General features: G+C 42.0%; 1 protein-coding gene across 1 annotated transcript in view; it reads left to right on the top strand.

Moving 5' to 3' along the window:
* Window positions 1-19,766, top strand: part of cped1 (cadherin-like and PC-esterase domain containing 1) — a 312,821-nt gene that overhangs the window by 253,457 nt on the left and 39,598 nt on the right. The window contains exons 17-19 of the mRNA XM_068050516.1: window positions 173-309; window positions 9,760-9,980; window positions 11,506-11,607. Coding sequence (XP_067906617.1) covers window positions 173-309; window positions 9,760-9,980; window positions 11,506-11,607 — 460 coding nt within the window. The remainder of the gene's footprint in view (window positions 1-172; window positions 310-9,759; window positions 9,981-11,505; window positions 11,608-19,766) is intronic.

The following is a 19,766-nucleotide window of genomic DNA, read 5'->3' as shown; positions in this document are numbered from 1 at the left end:
CACTGTGAAATTGATTTTTTTTTGTGCCCCACAACAAGGGACAAAGGAATCCTCCTCTGTTTTTAAGTCTGATACTATAATGGTGCTCCAATGCCAAAAATGATTCCAATCTTATCAGAAGATTAAAATTAATTACATATTAATAACAGAGTCCTTTGTGTTACTGTTTCAGGGCAATGGGTTGTTCCTTGTCTGAGCTGCTTTGACAACCGAACTTGTGATTGGCAGAAGGCAAGGTGGCAGCCAGACAAATGTCAACACCTTGCACTGACTAAAATTCAACTTCAACAGTGTATGAATGGAAGGAGGGTAAGGGCTTGTTCCATATGACTTTAACTGCCATTAGTGATGTTATAGAACCAAGTACTGCAATGTATATAACATATATGACAAAACATTCTATATGATTTTTACATGTAATGAATTAAAGTTTAATGGAAAGCTATACAATAATGAAATAACATTGTAGATTTGAACAACCTAATGATGCATTCCACTGATATAGAAAAACTGCACAATGTAGTGATGGGTATTGTGCTGAATGGAGATGGACTTCTTCACAGGGAAGGAAGAAAATTGAAACAAAGATTCCTCCTACTGTATTGATCATGCAGCAATGTTACTGTGAATATGGGAGGTGTTGCTATGGTAGATTGTTGCACTCCCATAACTGAGGGAAGCTACTAGTAGAAAATAGCTTATATAAGAAAAGAAATAAATCAATCAAAATTTTGAATCAGTTGACTTGGATTGCAATTAATATTTTTATTCAATAAGGATACTATTTTGTCAATTTATTTAAAATTTAAATGTAAGTGAATAAAATGTAAGGAGCAATAACTTACTTTAACTTATTAGTTTCCTTTTAGTCCTAGTGAATGTACATTTTTAAATGCCCAAAGATAATTGTTTTAACTGGATTGTTACTTTCAAGAAAGAAACATTCTTTGTATGAATTGCAAAGAGTAATGGACCTAAAACTGACGCTTGGGGAACACCACAGCAAACCACCTCCCAGTCTGAAAGACATCCATCCGCTATGACTCTTTGCTTCCTGTCATTGAGCCAATTTTGTATCCATAGGGCGCGCTTAGAGTCATAGAGTTATACAGCACAGAAACAGGCCCATCGGCCCATCATGTCTGTGCTGGCCATCAAGCACCTAACTATTCTAGTCCTATTTTCCAGCACTTGGCCCGTAGCCTTGGATGCTATGACGTTTCAAGTGCTCATCTAAATACTTCTTAAATGTTGTGAGGGTTCCTGCCTCTACCATCACTTCAGGCAGTGTGTTCCAGATTCCAGCCACCCTCTGGGTGAAAATTTCTTTCCTCAAATCCCCTCTAAACCTCCTGCCCCTTACCTTAAATCTATGCCACCTGGTTATTGACCCCTCCGCTAAGGGAAGAAGTCTCTTTCTATCTAACCTATCAATGCCCCTCATAATTTAGTATACCTCAATCATGTCCACCCTCATCCTTCTCTGTTCTACGGAAAACAACCCTAGCCTTTTCAGTCTCGCTTCATAGCTTGCCCTATAACTCCATGGACATCCATTTTCTTAATAAGCCTCCTGTGTTGCACTTTGTTGAATGCTTTCTGAACGTCCATATATACTTCATCAATTGCACCACCTTGATCAACATTCTCAAAGAATTCAACACCTCAAAGAATTCAGTCAAGTTAGACATGATTTGCCTTTAACAAATCCATGCGGCTTGCCTTGATTAACCCGTATCTTTCAAATTAGTTTATTTTGGCCCTGATAATGGTTTCCAATAACTTCCCACCACCTATGTTAGGCTGACTGGACTGTACTTTCCTAGTTGATCCCTCTTCCCTTTCTTGAAAAGTGGTATATAACATTAGCAACCCTCCAGTACTCCTGCTACTCCAGTGGCACTGCTCCCATTTCCAATGAAAGATTGAGACCAATGCTTCTCCTATTTCTACCTTTGTTTCTTTCAGGAACCTAGAATGCATTCCATCTAGACCAGCTGACTTACCAACTTTCAGTAATGCCATTCTTTTTAGCCTGTCTTTTCTATCTATTACTATCGATAACATTCCTCTCCTCTTAGTTTAACTTTCACATCATTCACTTCCTTTGTGAAGATAGATGCAAAGTACTCGTCTTATACTTTAGCCATGTCCTCTGCCTCTACATGAAGATTTCTCTTTGGGTCCTGAATAGACCCAAATTTTTCTCTAGCTAACTAAATACACTTAATAGGGGAAAAATTCCTTTGTGTAGTGCAACTATACAGGCTTTCGTTGAATCCACGGGGATAGACAGCACCGTGAGACGATACTTGCATGACCCATGCAGGTTTCCTCATTGATGCCATTGAACAGTGCTCTGTGGGACAAACAGCGGCCCATGATGTTGTCTAGCCCTGGGGATCTGACATAGTCTGTGTAGCACGCTTGAAGTGGCGCTATGGGAACAAATCTTTCCCCCGGTATGTTTATAAATGACGAATAATTTAATGTTGCTTGCTAATCATTTCTCATAACCTCTCTTTGCCTCCTACATTAACATTTTCAATTTTCCCCTGTACTTTCCATAACCTTCCTGGTTATTAACTGAACGTTGCTCCTGACATTTGTCATAAGCCTCTCTGATCACAAAAGAAAAATCAATAGCACTATTTCGCTGAAAATTGGGACATTTTTAAAGTAGGCTACTTGTAAATCTTAAAATGATGCAAACAATGAATATTCATTTTAATTAACTATCTAAGGTAATATAGAGCTTATGCTCTCAAAATTCTTCAAAGATTGGAAATTAAGAATTATACAGTCATATTTTTATCATACTCTCCAAAGATCTGTTTGCCAAATTTTGAGAGTACAGCATATAGACATAGAACGCTATATAACAGTCCTGCAGCAAGTATCTAAAACATGGAATTGATAAGTGGATCAGTATCGAAAATGCCCTTTGTGATGCCTCTACATCCCAATAGTCCCATTGAACCATCAAAACTGGAGGTATAGGCAATTACAAGGCATAATTTTTTTTTATTCGTTCAGGGAATGTGGGCGTTGCTTGCTCGGCCAGCATTTATTGTCCATCCCCAGTTTTTGAGAAGGTGGTGGTGAGCTGCCTTCTTGAACTACTGCTGTCCTTGGGGTGTAGGTACACCCACAGTGTTGTTCAAAAGGGAATTCCAGGATTTTAACCAGGGACAATGAAGGAATGGCGATATAGTTCCAAGTCAGGATGGTGTGTGGCTTGGAGGAAACTTGCAGCTGGTGGTGTTCCCATGCGTCTGCTGCCCTTGTCCTTCTAGGTGATAAGGGTCGCAGGTTTGGAAGGTGCTGTCGGAGGAGCCTTGGTGAGTTGCTGCAGTGAATCTTGTATATGGTACACACTGCTGCCAATGTGTGTCAGTGGTGAAGGGAGTGAATGTTGAAGGTGGTGGATGGGGTGCCAATTAAGCGGGCTGCTTTGTCTTGGATGGTGTCAATATTCTTGAGTGTTTTTGGAGCTGCACCCATCCAGGCAAGTGGAGAGTATTCCATCACACTCCTGACTTGTGCCTTGTAGATGGTGGAGAGGCCATTGGGGAGACAGGAGGTGAGTTACTCGGCATAGAATTCCCAGCCTCTGACTTGGTTTTGTAGCCACAGCATTTATATGGCTGGTCCAGTTCAGTTCCTGACCAATGGTGAGCCCCAGGATGTTGATAGTGGGGGATTCAGCGATGGTAATGTCATTGAAAGTCAAGGGGAGGTAATTAGTTAGATTCTCTCTTGTTTGAGATGGTCATTGCCTGGCACTTGTGTGACGCGAATGCTACTTGTCACTTATCAGCGTCGGCCTGGATGTTGTCTAGGTCTTGCTGCATATGAAGATGGGCTGCTTCAGTATCTCAGGAGTCGCGAATGGTGCCAAACATTGTACAATCATCAGCGAACATCCCCACTTCTGACCTTATGATGGAGGGATGATCATTGATAAAGCAGCTGAAGATGGTTGGGCCAAGAACACTACCCTGAGGAACTCCTGCAGTGATGTCCTGGGACTGAGATGATTAACCTCCAACAGCCACAACCATCTTCCTTTGTGCTAGGTATGACTCCAACCAGCGGAGAGTTTTCCCTGATTCCCATTGACTTCAGTTTTGCTAGGGCTCCTTGATGCCATACTTGGTTAAATGCTGCCTTGAGGTCAAGGGCAGTCACTCTCACCTCACCTCTGGAGTTCGGCTCTTTTGTCCATGCTTGGACCAAGATGGTAATGAGGTCAGGAGCTGGCGGAACCCAAACTGAGCGTCAGTGAGCAGGTTATTGCTGAGTAAGTCCCACTTGATAGCACTGTGGACGACACCTTCCATCACTTTGCTGCTGATGGGGAGTAGACTGATAGGGCAGTAATTGGCCGGGTTGGATTTGTCCTGCTTTTTGTGCGCAGGACATACCTGGGCAATTTTCCACATTGCCAGGTAGATGCCAGCGTGGCAGCTGTACTGGAACAGCTTGGCTAAGGGTGCAGTTAGTTCTGGAGCACAAGTCTTCTTGTGACACATCTTATTCACAGTTACAGATTTAAGGCCTCATCTGAGACAATTTGAAAAGCAAATCAGATTAACAGTTAAGAACCAAAATGTAGAAATGGTTGAACACTCATATCAACAATGGTGTCAGTTTCTTAATGGTTTAATCAAGGACTAAAATGTATTCTACTCCATCTACATCAACTGAGCAAATAACAGGAGGAAAAGATTGCACAATCCTTGCACAATACTCTTTCACTAAATTATTATTGCTGATTAGGGGAGATAGGAGGAGTAAACCATAAGTATATTATTCAGGTACAAGGAAGAGGCTCACAAATTTCTTGTTATCATTAATGAAGGTTATATATAACAACTACCAATTACATGGATGCTTACGACAAATACTAGTGTTTTAAGGTTTGAAATATTTTAACCTGCTTGAAGCCTGAAAGATTTTGCAAAATAGTAATGATCAAAAAAGAAAGATGAGGCCTTATGTTTTGTCTGTCCTGTAACGTTGCACCCACTCTATGAAATTTGCCATGAAAAGCTCCTCCACTTGATTTGGATAGTTTATCTGCTCATGGATGACATGCAGATAGGCAGTAATGCAATGATTAACCAGGACACCTAAGAGGAGACCCAAAATTGGGTAATTAGCAACTCTTAAAGGGTTTTAGAGCTGAAAGCAACCCAATTGTTAAAGGGAACCCAGTTACCTGGGTGAAGGTCAAAGAGTGATTCAGTTTGATACCCCAAGTCCATTGTACCTGGGAGCAAATGAGTAATAAATTTGCTGATACAAGGAATATGCCAAGGTAAGTGTACCTGCATTTACATACATGCTTCCCTTCCTCCATAGAAGGCGTGCACCAATGGTATTTCGGTCCATATCCCCAGACAGGTGGGGCTGAATTTTACCAGCCCCTCGAAGCCGTGGGTCGTGGCAGGGGGGCTGGTAAAATTTTGCGGGCAGAGGCCCTTCTCAACCTGCAACGTTGATAAGGGCCCACCGCATATTACCGGTGGCGGGGGGACCTCGATACAGCCCCCACCACCTGGCGGCGGGCCCTTTATCTGCATGTTTAAATCAACCTAAATGATATGTAAATAAACAGCTGCAGGCGGCAGCCGTCCCACGCCGATTTTACCGCCACCGAACGCAGCTCGTGTGTCTTCAGAACTCCATACGGATTTCCGAGGCAAGAACCTGGTGGGGAGGAGGGAGGAATAAAGTTTTCAGGGCGGGAGGGGTGAAGGTGTGGAGAAAACATTTTTTTATTGGCTGTGGGGATGGTGGGAAGGGGTTTAGTTTTGTTTTGTTTTGTTTTAGAGATACAGCACTGAAACAGGCCCTTCGGCCCACCGAGTCTGTGCCGACCATCAACCACCCATTTATACTAATCCTACACTTATTCCATATTCCTACCACATCCCCACCTGTCCCTATATTTCCCTACCACCTACCTATACTAGGGAAATTTATAATGGCCAATTAACCTATCAACCTGCAAGTCTTTGGCACGTGGGAGGAAACCCACGCAGACACAGGGAGAACTTGCAAACTCCACACAGGCAGTACCCAGAATTGAACCCGGGTCGCTGGAGGCTGCGGTGCTAACCACTGCGTCACTGTGCCGCCCCTTGAAGGGCAAAGAGTGCAAAGTTTGGAGTTTAAAGGTCAGGACAGTCAAAAACATTTTTTTTGTGGGGGGAAGAGAGAAATAAATTTATTTTGTGATCGTTGTGGGGGGAGGGGGGTGGAAATAGCACTTTTATGTTGAATTTAATGTTTTTATTGATATTTAAAGAGCTGGTCCCTTTAAAATTTTAAATCAGCTGTCAGGGCTTGAAGCCCTTTGAAAATGGCCCCTGCGCAGTGGCGCTGGATGCCGTTGCCAGGGACGCGACAGCCACCCCCTCTACATCATCAGGGGAGGTCACTCCACCCCCTCTATTTAAATCAGCCCCCGTACATAATATCGCGGGGCTGTGCGGCAACCCTTCCATGTCAGAAAGTCACTGCACTCACAGTGGGCGGCACAGTGGCGCAGTGGTTAGCACCGTAGCCTCACAGCTCCAGCGACCCGGGTTCAATTCTGGGTACTGCCTGTGTGGAGTTTGCAAGTTCACCCTGTGTCTGCGTGGGTTTTCTCCGGGTGCTCCGGTTTCCTCCCACAAGCCAAAAGACTTGCAGGTTGGTAGGTAAATTGGCCATTATAAATTGCCCCTAGTATAGGTAGGTGGTAGGGAAATATAGGGACAGGTGGGGATGTGGTAGAAATATGGGATTAGTGTAGGATTAGTATAAATGGGTGTTTGATGGTCGGCACAGACTCGGTGGGCCGAAGGGCCTGTTTCAGTGCTGTATCTCTAAACTAAACTAAACAGTGCGCTGCCAAAGAGTGTGGCAAACTTATAAAATCCAGCCCGTGGTAACTGTTTACTTCTTCCTACTGTGCTTTTTCACACAACAGAAGATTGGCAAAACAAATGCATGGGACACAGTGAAACTTTACATAATGGTATAAAGTTCTGCTTGCAGAGTACTGCCAGGACAGTCTGATCACTTCATGCACCCTCCTGTTTCTTGTAATTCTCTCATGCTATTTCTTCAACAGAGGGATGATAGTGCACATTTGCAGTGAACTGAGTCATTTTGCATAGATCCAGTTGATTTCTGCTTAACAAGTCATGGCCAAACCCTATTTGGAGTATTATGTGTAGTGCTGGGCACTGCATCTCAGGAAGGATATATTGATCTTAGAGTGCAGATTTACTAAGTTAATACTCGGCTGAAATTATTAATTTATGAAGGCAGATTTAATTAATTAAATTAAATGATGTACAGGTTTGAGGGGCTGAATGGCCTACACTTGTTCCTGTGTTCCTAAAAGATTAACACTGGATCAGTGAATTAAAGTGCTTTACACCTGCTTTAATTTTAGGAGAAATTTGAGGAGGATGGACATAAATTGACTGCTCTGTTAACAAGAGCTCAAAATGCATTCCTAGAACATCCTGTAAGAACTCGCAGACAAAGCACTTTTACTTCCACAAAATGGATTATTGTGAGATATTGGCACAAACCTGTTGGTTAACTTGTCTTCTTAACTTGCCATTTAAAGTAACCATCTGGCCAAAGAAAATAAAGGTAAAAATTCACAAGGATTACATGCAAATTCATGAAGCATTCCTTATTTTAGAAAAACCAGCACAGATTTGTTAAGGGCAAACTGTGTTTAACTAACTTGCTTGAGTTTTTTGATGATGTAACAGAGAGGGTTGATGAGGACTTCCAAAAGGCATTTGATAAAGTGCCGCATAACAGGTTTACGAGATAAATTAGAGCCCATGGAATAAACAGGACAGTGGCAGCATGGATACAAAATTGGTTCAGTGACAGGAAACAGAGTAGTTGTGCACAGTTGTTTTTCGGCCTGAAGGAAGGTATATAATGGGGTTCCCCAGAGGTCAATGTTGGGACCCCAGCTTTTCTTGATATATATTAATGACCTAGACTTGGGTGTACAGGGCAAAATCTGTGAATGGCACAAAACTTTGAATATTGTAAATTGTGGGGAGGATAGTGATAGACTTCAAGAGGACGTAGACAGGCTGGTGGAATGGATGGACAACTGGCAGATGAAATTTAATGCAGAAAAGTGTGAAGTGGTTCATTTTGGTAGGAAGAATGAGGAGAGGCAATAAATATTATAGGGTATAATTCTAAAGGGGGTGCAGGAGCAGAGGGACACGGGGGTGGGGGGTGGCGGGTGCGGTATATGTGCACAAATCATTGATGATTGCAGGGCAGGTTAAGAAAGCAGTTAATAAAGCATCTGGGATCCTGGGCTTTATAAATAGGGGCATAGAATACAAAAACAAGGAAGTTATGATAAACCTGTATAAAACACTTGCGGAAGAATGTTAAGGCGTTTAGAGAGAGTGCAGAAAAGATTCACGAGAATGGTTCCAGGGATGAGGAACTTCAGTTATGTTAATAGGTTGGAGAAGCTGGATCAGTTCTCCTTAGAGAAAAGAAGATTCAGAGATTTAATAGAGGTGCTCAAAATCATGAGGGGTCTGGACAGAGTAGATAGAGAGAAACTGTTCCCATTGGTGGAAGGATCCAGAACCAGAGGACACCGACTTAAGGTGATTGGCAAAAGAAGCAACAGCGACATGAAGAAAAACTTTTCTACGCAGTGAGTAATTAGGATCTGGAATGCACTGCCTGAGAGTCTGGTGGAGGCAGATTCAAATTGAGGCCTTCAAAAGAGAATTAGATAATTATCTGAAAAGAAAAAATTTGCAGGGCAACAGGGAAAGGCAGGGAGTGAGTGGGACTGGGCGAGTTGCTCTTGCAGAGAGCCAGCATGAACATAATGGGCTGAATGGTCTCCTTCTGTGCTATAACTATTCTATAATTCTGTGATAAAAATGGTTCCAAATGGTAACCAAAATTTGTATCTGAACTTTTGGTAATGCTGTAAAATGCTAATAGTATGGTAAAGTTTTGATATCATTTGATGCTATGTCTTATGGAGGAACATAACACAATTATGTTAAAAAGATCAGGACATAATGAGTTTGATATTATAGTTTCTGAAGGCATCTCCATCTTATGATGTGCTATAGCAGTAGAACATTCCAGGCTGTGTATTTACCAATACCTAAAGGCTTATAGGCTGTACCACATACTCACCCTGTTAGAACTTAGAATTTTTCACTATCTAAATTTTGTTGATAAAATTGTTTCAACCATACATCCCAACTATAACCTCTGGAAAAGATGATTTGTTTTGCATGTTCTAAAATGAAACTCCATGATTATGGTAGATTCTGAATGGACCTTTTACTGCAATTCTGTATAAAAATCAAGTAAATGCATTAAAGCCAGTTAAAAGACAAATCTTAGTTCAAAAGTAAAATACTGCAGATGATGAAAAATCTGAAACAAAAACAGAAAATGCTATAAATACACCACAGGTCAGATAACATCTGTGGAGTGAGAAACAGATAACAAGCTGAAATGTCCTGAGTATTTCTAGCATTTTCTTTTTTTTTTAAATTAAAGTGCTTTCTATTTCCTGCTTAAATGTGATGTATGATCCAGATTTTTGTTCTTTCTCATTCATGTTTCTGAAAATATGCCATTTTAAAAGAGTGTTTAGGTGTTACTCCACTTCCCAGTTTTTACGTGGTATTATTTGACATCATATTTGATGCATTTTTCTTTTTCATCCATAAGGTTCTTTTTATTGGAGATTCAACCAACAGGGGAATGATGTACTATCTTATGGAGGAAGTGAATGAAACGCTTCAGGAATGGGACAAAGCTCATGAAACTAAATTCTATTATAATTTAAACAGAGGAAAGACATTCACTAGTTATGCTTATTATCCCCAGTTCTGGCTGAGTTTAAACCAGAGACCTACATTTGAAAAGACTTTGGAGCAACTTATACAAAGGTACAGTAAACCTGGCCTTAATTCATTTCTTTTTCTCACCAGTTTTCTCCCTTCCCCTCCTCATATGAATGCAATGACTCTTTGGCACAGCATGGTTTCACAGACACCTTCCAGTACCTTTCCCAAATTAGATTAGATTAGAGATACAGCACTGAAACAGGCCCTTCGGCCCACCAAGTCTGTGCCGAACATCAACCACCCATTTATACTAATCCTACACTAATCCCATATTCCTACCAAACATCCCCACCTGTCCCTATATTTCCCTACCACCTACCTATACTAGTGACAATTTATAATGGCCAATTTACCTATCAACCTGCAAGTCTTTTGGCTTGTGGGAGGAAACCGGAGCACCCGGAGAAAACCCACGCAGACACAGGGAGAACTTGCAAACTCCACACAGGCAGTACCCGGAATCGAACCCGGGTCCCTGGAGCTGTGAGGCTGCGGTGCTAACCACTGCGCCACTGAGCTGAGCTTTGACATTGACTATTGGCAGGCTATCTGGTAAATAATTATATCAGGACTGCCTCTAATGTGGCTTAACCACTCACTGCATAAGCTTACTGAGCCACCAGGAGCAACTTCAGTTCTAACTCAATGTCTCAAAATACTTTGGACAAATCAAGCTTTACATAAGATTACAAATTTAAAAACTGCTAACAGGACTTAAGAGAATTTTAGTAATTCTTTCATCAATGGTGAAGTATATTTTATAGTATATCCTAAGTTCAGGTATTCCAAGTGCTGTTTGCATTTCTGATTACTTCAGTGACACAAAGCACGCACAAGATAAAGTAAAAATATCTATATATATTTGTGAAAACTGAGAAACTAGTTCTTGACTTATGTAGTGACTTTGCAATACAAAGTAAAACTACTCATATAATGGTAAATTAGAATTAACTGTAATATCTGATATTTAGGGCATTGTTTCATGTCAATGCAGCTTGGTTGTTACTTCAAAAGCAGAATGAAGTTCTGCAGTTGTTGGCTAGCAACTATTGGGAGAAAGTTTTTCTTATCCTCTTGAAGGAGTGATTTATGTTCATGAACAGTTCCACAGTTGCTAACAGTCATCTGGTCCTCACCCAATTAGAAATTGTTTGTAATGAAACTAGATAATGATGGCAGGCTATTCCTCTATGGAGGGCAGCACAGTCTTGCTAAGCTTACATGTATCTGACAACCAAAAACTCACTGGTGATCAGACTTGGGAACCCTGGCCAAGAATGCCAATTATAACCAGTTGAAGAATTCATACTACTATTTAGGCTGAGATCATCTAGACCAGGTATCAAAGCTGGTATCTTCCCAGTCTATACAGTTCTGTATTACATCATTCAGTATATTTTCACTGGGCCATTATGGATCCGCTGACAGAGGTAATTATACATTGAGCACCAGGAGTATTTTGATACCTCGCCTTTAGAAGTTTTATTAAATGTAAATACATCATAAAGTTAATTGTGAGCAAATATGCACACTGCAATGCAGTTAATTTGTCTCTTATTGTTTTCAGGTCACATCCCTTACAAAACACTGACCAGACAGTCCTGGTTGTAGGTGGTGTGCAATGGTTAAATACACGCCACTTGCACATTATACAAAAAGTTTTACAAAGGTAATATAGAACATGTAAATTTTTGGTGTATTTTTGTTTACAGTGTCTATTGGAAGATCAGATGAGATCTTTGTTTAACACAAGCAACACTACTTTTATTTCCACTCTATTTTTCCTGACTATTCTGGCATTCCCTCATAACAATTTGTGCCTTTTACTCACCAATTTTATTTGCAATACTTTGTCCTTTTGTGTACAAACAAATCAAGCCATCCTGTCAGTTTGGCAATCTTAGTTGCTTTAAACCTCCTCCTTCAGAACTATTTATAACTTTATTTATATCTTACCTTTCCTATTGTCCTTGTTCCTTTCTTTCTGCTTCCTCATTTCATCCTTATTTCCTCTCTGCCATATTGTTTTAAACCCTGCCCCAGAGCCTTGTTGGGATGAAGCCAATTGATCCTATAAGGACCATCCACTTCCCAAAATCATCCCAACGTCCTAGGAGTGAACATTTTCCTCCTACACTATCTCACCAGCATGTATTTAACTTCCTATTGTTACGACTGAGGCGAGAGGAATGCACTGTTAGTTCAGTCCCACTGCTCCATAGGTCACAACATATATTTAAATTTTCCCACTTACCAAAACCGTCAATCAGATATTCTATTTGTCCCCAGAATAAAGCACACAAACCAGGTTTCTTTAATAAACAACAAAATTATCCGATTATAAACCAAGTCTTAAGCAATAAGGAAGTAAAACATATATGAGAATGGAAATATTAAAGCCCCTTTTTTTTATCCTAGCCACACTCACATACACAACCGGTTAACTGGAGGGGGAAAAAAATTGGTTACAAATGTTACAAAGAAATAGAAGGAATAAAAAAAGCACTTATGCTGCAGAGAAGATATGGAAGTCCATAGTGTTGGCGAGGTGTCCCAAAGGCGAATAGGTGGCTGCCACTAGGAATCTTCCTAGAACAGTACTTTCCAGGCGATATTGATGAACAGTCTGGATAGGCTTTCAAAGATATTCAGCACAGAAGGCTTCACATAGGTCTTACATCAGGTGTGCATCAACAAAGTTTTCAATTCTTACACATTCGAGGCAAAATTCTTTCAAAGATGCAAGGTTTTCTGCAAACATGCGGGATTCCTTCAAATACAGGAGGCAACAGTACAACTTGATACAGGATTTGCTTTTCAAGAGAAAGATGGGCTGGATCTTCTGTTCTTCTGGCAGGTCAATAATCAAACTCCAACTGCCTGTTTTTAGCCAAACCAAACTGACTTTTTTAACAGCTCAAAATGAAACAAAAACCTTTCCAGAGGCAAGTCCTATGAAACCATAAATCCTGACTTGTCAATAAGCAAATAGCTCTTAAGGTCAAAACACAACCACCTGCTGTGTTTACTTGAAATCATATGCCTTCCAGCAAATACTTGTTTACTGGTCAACTGTCTATTGATCTTCCTTTTAAGAAAAACACCCAAAGTTTAGCTTTTTCAAGATTCCAGCGTCCATGAAATCCTTTTCAAGTTTTAAAATATAGATTCTCAAGTTTTAATAAAAAATAGAAACCCACGACACACTATATTCACAAGTAGGTGACACTGGGGGTTATCTTGAAATTGCGACCACGGAGTTCTAACGCTTTAATCTGTCTCCTAATTATTGAAACAGTATTTTCAGAATTTCAATTCTATTTCTTTCTATGTCATTGGTTCACCGTGAGCCACAATTTCTGGCTGTTCTTTTTCCGTCTCCAAAATCATTTGCACACTTTCTATTATATCCCTTACCCTGGTACCTAGGAGGTAACTTAGCATTCAGGACTCTTGGTTGTGGTATACAAGTGCCTAACTACTCCCATAACTACAGAAGCCTTTTTATTACCATGGGCTGAATTTTACTATCTCGCCATCGATCTCGGCAGCGAGCTTCTAAATGCATGCGCGGCATTTACTCCACAGAGCCACCACGATGTTATATGCGGCAGGTCATTTATATGCCCGGGGGGGATCGCCCAACCTCCCCCCCACGCCCCCCCCCCCGATGATGGGGAGGGGGCGGGCTCTCCATTCCCGGCAACGGCGTTTGGCACAACTGCACAGGCACTGGCGCCATTTTTAAAGGGCTTCAAGCCCTTCCAGTGGATTTGAGTTTTTAAAGTTATAGCCATTATAAATTTAACGTTAAAAATTTAATAAAAAATTCAAGCCCCTCTCCCACCACCCCCCAATGACTAAACAATTTGTTACTTGCCCTCTCCGCCCCAAAAAAACTTACCTTGCGATCCCAATCTTCCCCACCCCCCCGGACCAAAGTTTATACACTATGAACTTTACCCCTTCCCACCACCCCTAGATCAATCGAAAATGTTTAACCCTGCTCCCCCCTCCCAACCAATGTAATACCTTGGATCTCCAGACAGAGATCCAAAGGCTCAAATCCCTGGCAACCTACCTCAATATTGGAGAGGGACGGCCGGCGGCAACGGGTAAGGCATTAATTCACTGATTACCATATATTAACATATTGAAATTTCTGCCCCGTTGCCAAGAGGCAGGTAGGGGGGCGCCATGGGCCTTCCCGGCATCGTGGCCCGTGGCGGGCCTCTCCCGGAAGAATTTTCCTGGCCCTCCCACCACAATCCCCGATGTTGGGGAGGCTGGTAAAATTCAGCCCCATGTTTCTGTGCTTAACATTTTCCTCTTTTGCTCCACAAATAGCATGACATTGCTTGTGGCTGCCCTTCTCCCAGATGTTGTCATTGTCACTGGTGTTACCTGTCTGCTAATTCATCACACAGGACATTTCTGCAGTGCATCTTGGCTTTTCTTCCTAAACTGAAGGATGGATATCCAACACCCTTCCTCATTAATGTGCATTCCAGAAACTCATCAGCTTCCTCTATGATGGAGTATAACTCAAGCTGAGAAACTTTGAGCTTGAGTACAAGTAGTAGGGGATATTTGCTGTAGACGTGATCATCTGGGACACAAAATGCAATCAGGACCTGTAACATCACATGGGTATTGTATATCACAGGCTTCAGCCTTCCCACATATTTAACTAAAGTAAGAAATGCTGGAATCACTCAGCAGGTCTGGCAGCATCTGTGGAAAGAGAAGCAGAGTTAACGTTTCGGGTCAGTGACCCTTCTTCGGAACTGACAAATATTAGAAAAGTCACAGATTATAAACAAGTGAGGTGGGGGTTGGGCAAGAGATAACAAAGGAGAAGGTGCAGATTGGACTAGGCCACATAGCTGACCAAAAGGTCACGGAGCAAAGGCAAACAATATGTTAATGGTGTGTTGAAAGACAAAGCATTAGTACAGATTAGGTGTGAATATACTGAATATTGAACAGCAGCAAGTGCAAACCTGAAGAAAAACAACCTGAAAAAAACAGTGGGTAAGCAAACTGAACAAACTAAGATGAAATGAAATAAATGCAAAAAAAAGATTGTAAAAAATGTAAAAAGGAATGTAAAAAAAAAAGGAAGAAAAAATAACTAAAAATGACTAAAAATGAAAGTAAAGTGGGGGGCTGTCATGCTCTGAAATTATTGAACTCAATGTTCAGTCCGGCAGGCTGTAGTGTGCCTAATCGGTAGATGAGATGCTGTTCCTCGAGCTTGCGTTGATGTTCACTGGAACACTGCAGCAATCCCAGGACAGAGATGTGAGCATGAGAGCAGGGGGGAGTGTTGAAATGGCAAGCAACCGGAAGCTCAGGGTCCTGCTTGCGGACTGAGCGGAGATGTTCCGCAAAGTGGTCACCCAGTCTGCGCTTGGTCTCCCCAATGTAGAGGAGACCACACTGTGAGCAGCGAATACAGTATACTACATTGAAAGAAGTACAAGTAAATCGCTGCTTCACCTGAAAGGAGTGTTTGGGGCCTGGGATAGTGAGCATCTTCCCCTCCCTTCCCCTGTCAGCATTCCGAAGGGATCGTTCCCTCCGCGACACCCTGGTCCACTCCTCCATTACCCCCACCACCTCGTTCCCGTCCCAGGGCACCTTCCCTTGCAATCGCAGGAGGTGTAATACCTGCCCATTTACCTCCTCTCTCCTCACTATCCCAGGCCCCAAACACTCCTTTCAGGTGAAGCAGCGATTTACTTGTACTTCTTTCAATGTAGTATACTGTATTCGCTGCTCACAGTGTGGTCTCCTCTACATTGGGGAGACCAAGCGCAGACTGGGTGACCGCTTTGCGGAACATCTCCGCTCAGTCCGCAAGCAGGACCCTGAGCTTCCGGTTGCTTGCCATTTCAACACTCCCCCCTGCTCTCATGCTCACATCTCTGTCCTGGGATTGCTGCAGTGTTCCAGTGAACATCAACGCAAGCTCGAGGAACAGCATCTCATCTACCGATTAGGCACACTACAGCCTGCCGGACTGAACATTGAGTTCAATAATTTCAGAGCATGACAGCCCCCCACTTTACTTTCATTTTTAGTCATTTTTAGTTATTTTTTCTTCCTTTTTTTTTACATTCCTTTTTACATTTTTTACAATCTTTTTTTGCATTTATTTCATTTCATCTTAGTTTGTTCAGTTTGCTTACCCACTGTTTTTTTCAGGTTGTTTTTCTTCAGGCTTGCACTTGCTGCTGTTCAATATTCAGTATATTCACACCTAATCTGTACTAATGCTTTGTCTTTCAACACACCATTAACATATTGTTTGCCTTTGCTCCGTGACCTTTTGGTCAGCTATGTGGCCTAGTCCAATCTGCACCTTCTCCTTTGTTATCTCTTGCCCAACCCCCACCTCACCTGTTTATAATCTGTGACTTTTCTAATATTTGTCAGTTCCGAAGAAGGGTCACTGACCCGAAACGTTAACTCTGCTTCTCTTTCCACAGATGCTGCCAGACCTGCTGAGTGATTCCAGCATTTCTTGTTTTTGTTTCAGATTTCCAGCATCCGCAGTATTTTGCTTTTATTTAACTAAAGTGTTTCTTTTTTAAAAAAGGGTAAATTCCAATGCAGCAATTTAGCCCTTCAAATTTAATTTTCATCCAACTGCAACCCAAAGCGGAACTCTTGCTGAGGCTCCACTCCACTGACCTCTTGCTGCTCAATATTAATGTCTCACTAACATACACAAACTTATATCTTAATTTACATAATGACCCAAAAAAATGTCAATTGGAGAACAGCTAATCGCACTACTTACAAGATCAATTAACCAATTACCATCTCAAACCAATCCACAGGTAAGACCCCATTATTTTTCAATGCAGTATGTGTTTGTGTTAAGCATTAAACAGCTGTTTATGTGCCAAAATATTTCCAAATTATTGCTTTCAGTGCATCAACAGATGCTTCTTACTTTATTCTGTGCACTGAAAGAATAATGACTAGTGGTTAAATTGGTCAATTAGGATATTCTTTTCATGCAAACAAACTTAATCTTAAACTAGTTAGGGGAATGGGGGAGAGAAAATCCACACAGTAAGACAAAAAGTAGGAGTATAGAAAGTACAGGGGTGACATTAAAAAGAAAATTAGTAAGGGGGGGGGGCATGAAAAAAGCAAATAAAATCAAGGATAACCCAAAGATGTTTTATAATACATAAAGAGTAAGAAGATAACTAAGGAAAGTGTAGGTCCAATTAGATCAAAAAGATAACTTTTGTGTGTAGAGGTACAAGACATGGGCATGGATCTTACTGAATACTGTTGTCTGTTTTCATTTAATTAATCAAGATCAGTCATCGATTGACCCTCCTTGTTAGCTCCTCAAAAGATTCAATGAGGGTAGTGCGTTTAATGAAGTCCACATGGATTTTAGCAAGGCTTTTGACAAGATCCCAAATGGCAGACTGATCAATACATTAAAAGCTCATGGGATCCAAAGGAAAGTGCTAAGTTGGATCCAAAATTAGCTCAGTGGCAGGAAGCAAAGGGTTATGGTTGATGGTGTTTTTATGATTGGAAGGCTGTTTCCAGTGGGGTTCTGCAGGCTCAGTACTGGGTCGCTTGGTGTTCCTGGTATTTATCAATGATTTTAGAATTAAATGTAGGGGACATGATTAAGAAGTTTGCAGATGATATGGAAACTGGCCGTGTGATTGACAGTGACAAAGATATCAATGGACTGGTCAGGTGGGCAGAAAAGTGGTAAATGGAACTTACTCCGGAGAAGGGTGAGGTAATGCATTTATGGAGGACAAACAAGGCAAAGGAATACACAATAAATGGTATGATTCTGAAAAGTGTAGAGGAACAAAAGGACCTTGGAGTGTATACCTACTGATCCCTGAAAGTAGCAGGACAAGTAGATATGGTGGTGAAGAAGGCATACGAGATACTTTCCTTTATTGGCCAATGCTTAGAATATAAGAACAGGGAGGTCATACTAAAACTGTATAAAACTGCGTACAGTTCTGGTCACCACATTACAGGTAGGATGTGATCACACTAGAAAGGGTACAGAAGACATTTGAGGATGTTGCTAGGAATGGAAAGATTGGATAGGCTGGGGTTGATTTTCTTTGGAACAGAGGAAGCTGAGGGGAGATTTTAAAAAGTTGTATACAATTATCAGGGACTAGCTAGAGTGGATAGGAAGGGTCCATTTTCATTAGCAAAGAGGTAAATGACCAGGGTCATAGATTTTCAAGTAATTGGTGGAAGGATTTAAAGGGGCAGTGAGGAGAATTTTCTTTTCACTCAGAGGGTGGTGAGGGTCTGGAATTTTTCCCTGATAGAGCCAGATACCTCATCAAATTTTAAAATAAAAACATTTGAATGTGCATTTCAGGTACCTAAAGGCTATGGATCCAGGAGCCCAAAAGTGGGATTAGACTCAGCTGGAACAGACACAGGGCTGGATTTTGTTCCCAGCTCAATGTCGGGTTGCATGGCGGAGGGCGGGGTGGGGACTGGAAATTCAGAGCATCAGCAGCCACCATGGAACCCAACACCGGGATTGCTAGGCCCGATCTTCCCGGCAGCGGGAAAGGTCCGTGGCAGCCCCTCCACCGCTCTGCGACAGGACCCGAGTTAGCATATGTAAATTACATCTTTGCATGAATTAAAATGTAAACTGCAGCGATCATACCTTCAGTTCCTGATCTTCAGCGCGATATGCGGCATTCACTTGCCTTCACTTTCTCATCTGGGGAAAGCCAGTGCCACTGAGATGGGGAACTCTGCACTCTGTCGGATGTGGGGGGGGCGGGGGGAAGTGTAGAAAGGGGTAAACTCTGCACTCTGTTGGGTATGGGGGAGAGTGTAGAAAGGGGTGAACTCTGCACTCTGTTGGGTATGGGGGAGAGTGTAGAAAGGGGTGAACTCTGCACTCTGTTGGGTATGGGGGAGAGTGTAGAAAGGGGTGAACTCTGCACTCTGTTGGGTATGGGGGAAGAGTGTAGAAAGGGGTGAACTCTGCACTCTGTTGGGTATGGGGGAGAGTGTAGAAAGGGGTGAACTCTGCACTCTGTTGGGTATGGGGGAGAGTGTAGAAAGGGGTGAACTCTGCACTCTGTTGGGTATGGGGGAAGAGTGTAGAAAGGGGTGAACTCTGCACTCTGTTGGGTATGGGGGAAGAGTGTAGAAAGGGGTGAACTCTGCACTCTGTTGGGTATGGGGGTTGCGAGGAAGTTGTGAACTCTGCATTATGGTGTGCTGGTTGTAGGGTTGGCAGTCTTTTAAAAATGGCACCTGCTCTTTCAACAGGTGTTGCCGAGGCCACCCCCACCACGTGATTGGAGGGGGTGGCCACCGTCAATATGTAAAGTGTTCGCCCACCGCGTAAATCACGGCGTTGGGGGTCCCATGGGGCACGCCCGCCATGTTCTGTGCCCTCCGCCACTCCCGACGACAGGGCTACATAATTCAGCCTACGATGTGCCAAATGGCCTCCTTCTGTGCTGTAAATCTTTCTATGTTTCTAAGTGTGAGAAACGACTGGCAGGACATCTGGACAGTTACCCAAATAAAGGTTTTGTATATAAAAGCGTGTAGAATAAGAAATAAAACAATAAGTTCCAAGCACAAATTAAGCTTGAAGGATACATTGTAGTAACCATTACAAAGACCTGGCTGAAAGCTGGGTAAGAATGGTTGCTAAATATTCCAGGCTATATGACATTTAGTAAGGACAGTAAAATTGGAAAATATTGATAAAAGATACAGTTAGAGCAGTAGAAAAGAAATTTTAGTAAGGACGATCAGGCAGTTGAAATACTA

This window comes from Heterodontus francisci, chromosome 18, assembly GCF_036365525.1.
Source record: "Heterodontus francisci isolate sHetFra1 chromosome 18, sHetFra1.hap1, whole genome shotgun sequence".
Taxonomy (NCBI): domain Eukaryota; kingdom Metazoa; phylum Chordata; class Chondrichthyes; order Heterodontiformes; family Heterodontidae; genus Heterodontus; species Heterodontus francisci.
Note: the sequence above shows the minus strand (reverse complement) of the source record. Positions and strands in the feature narration are given on the sequence as shown.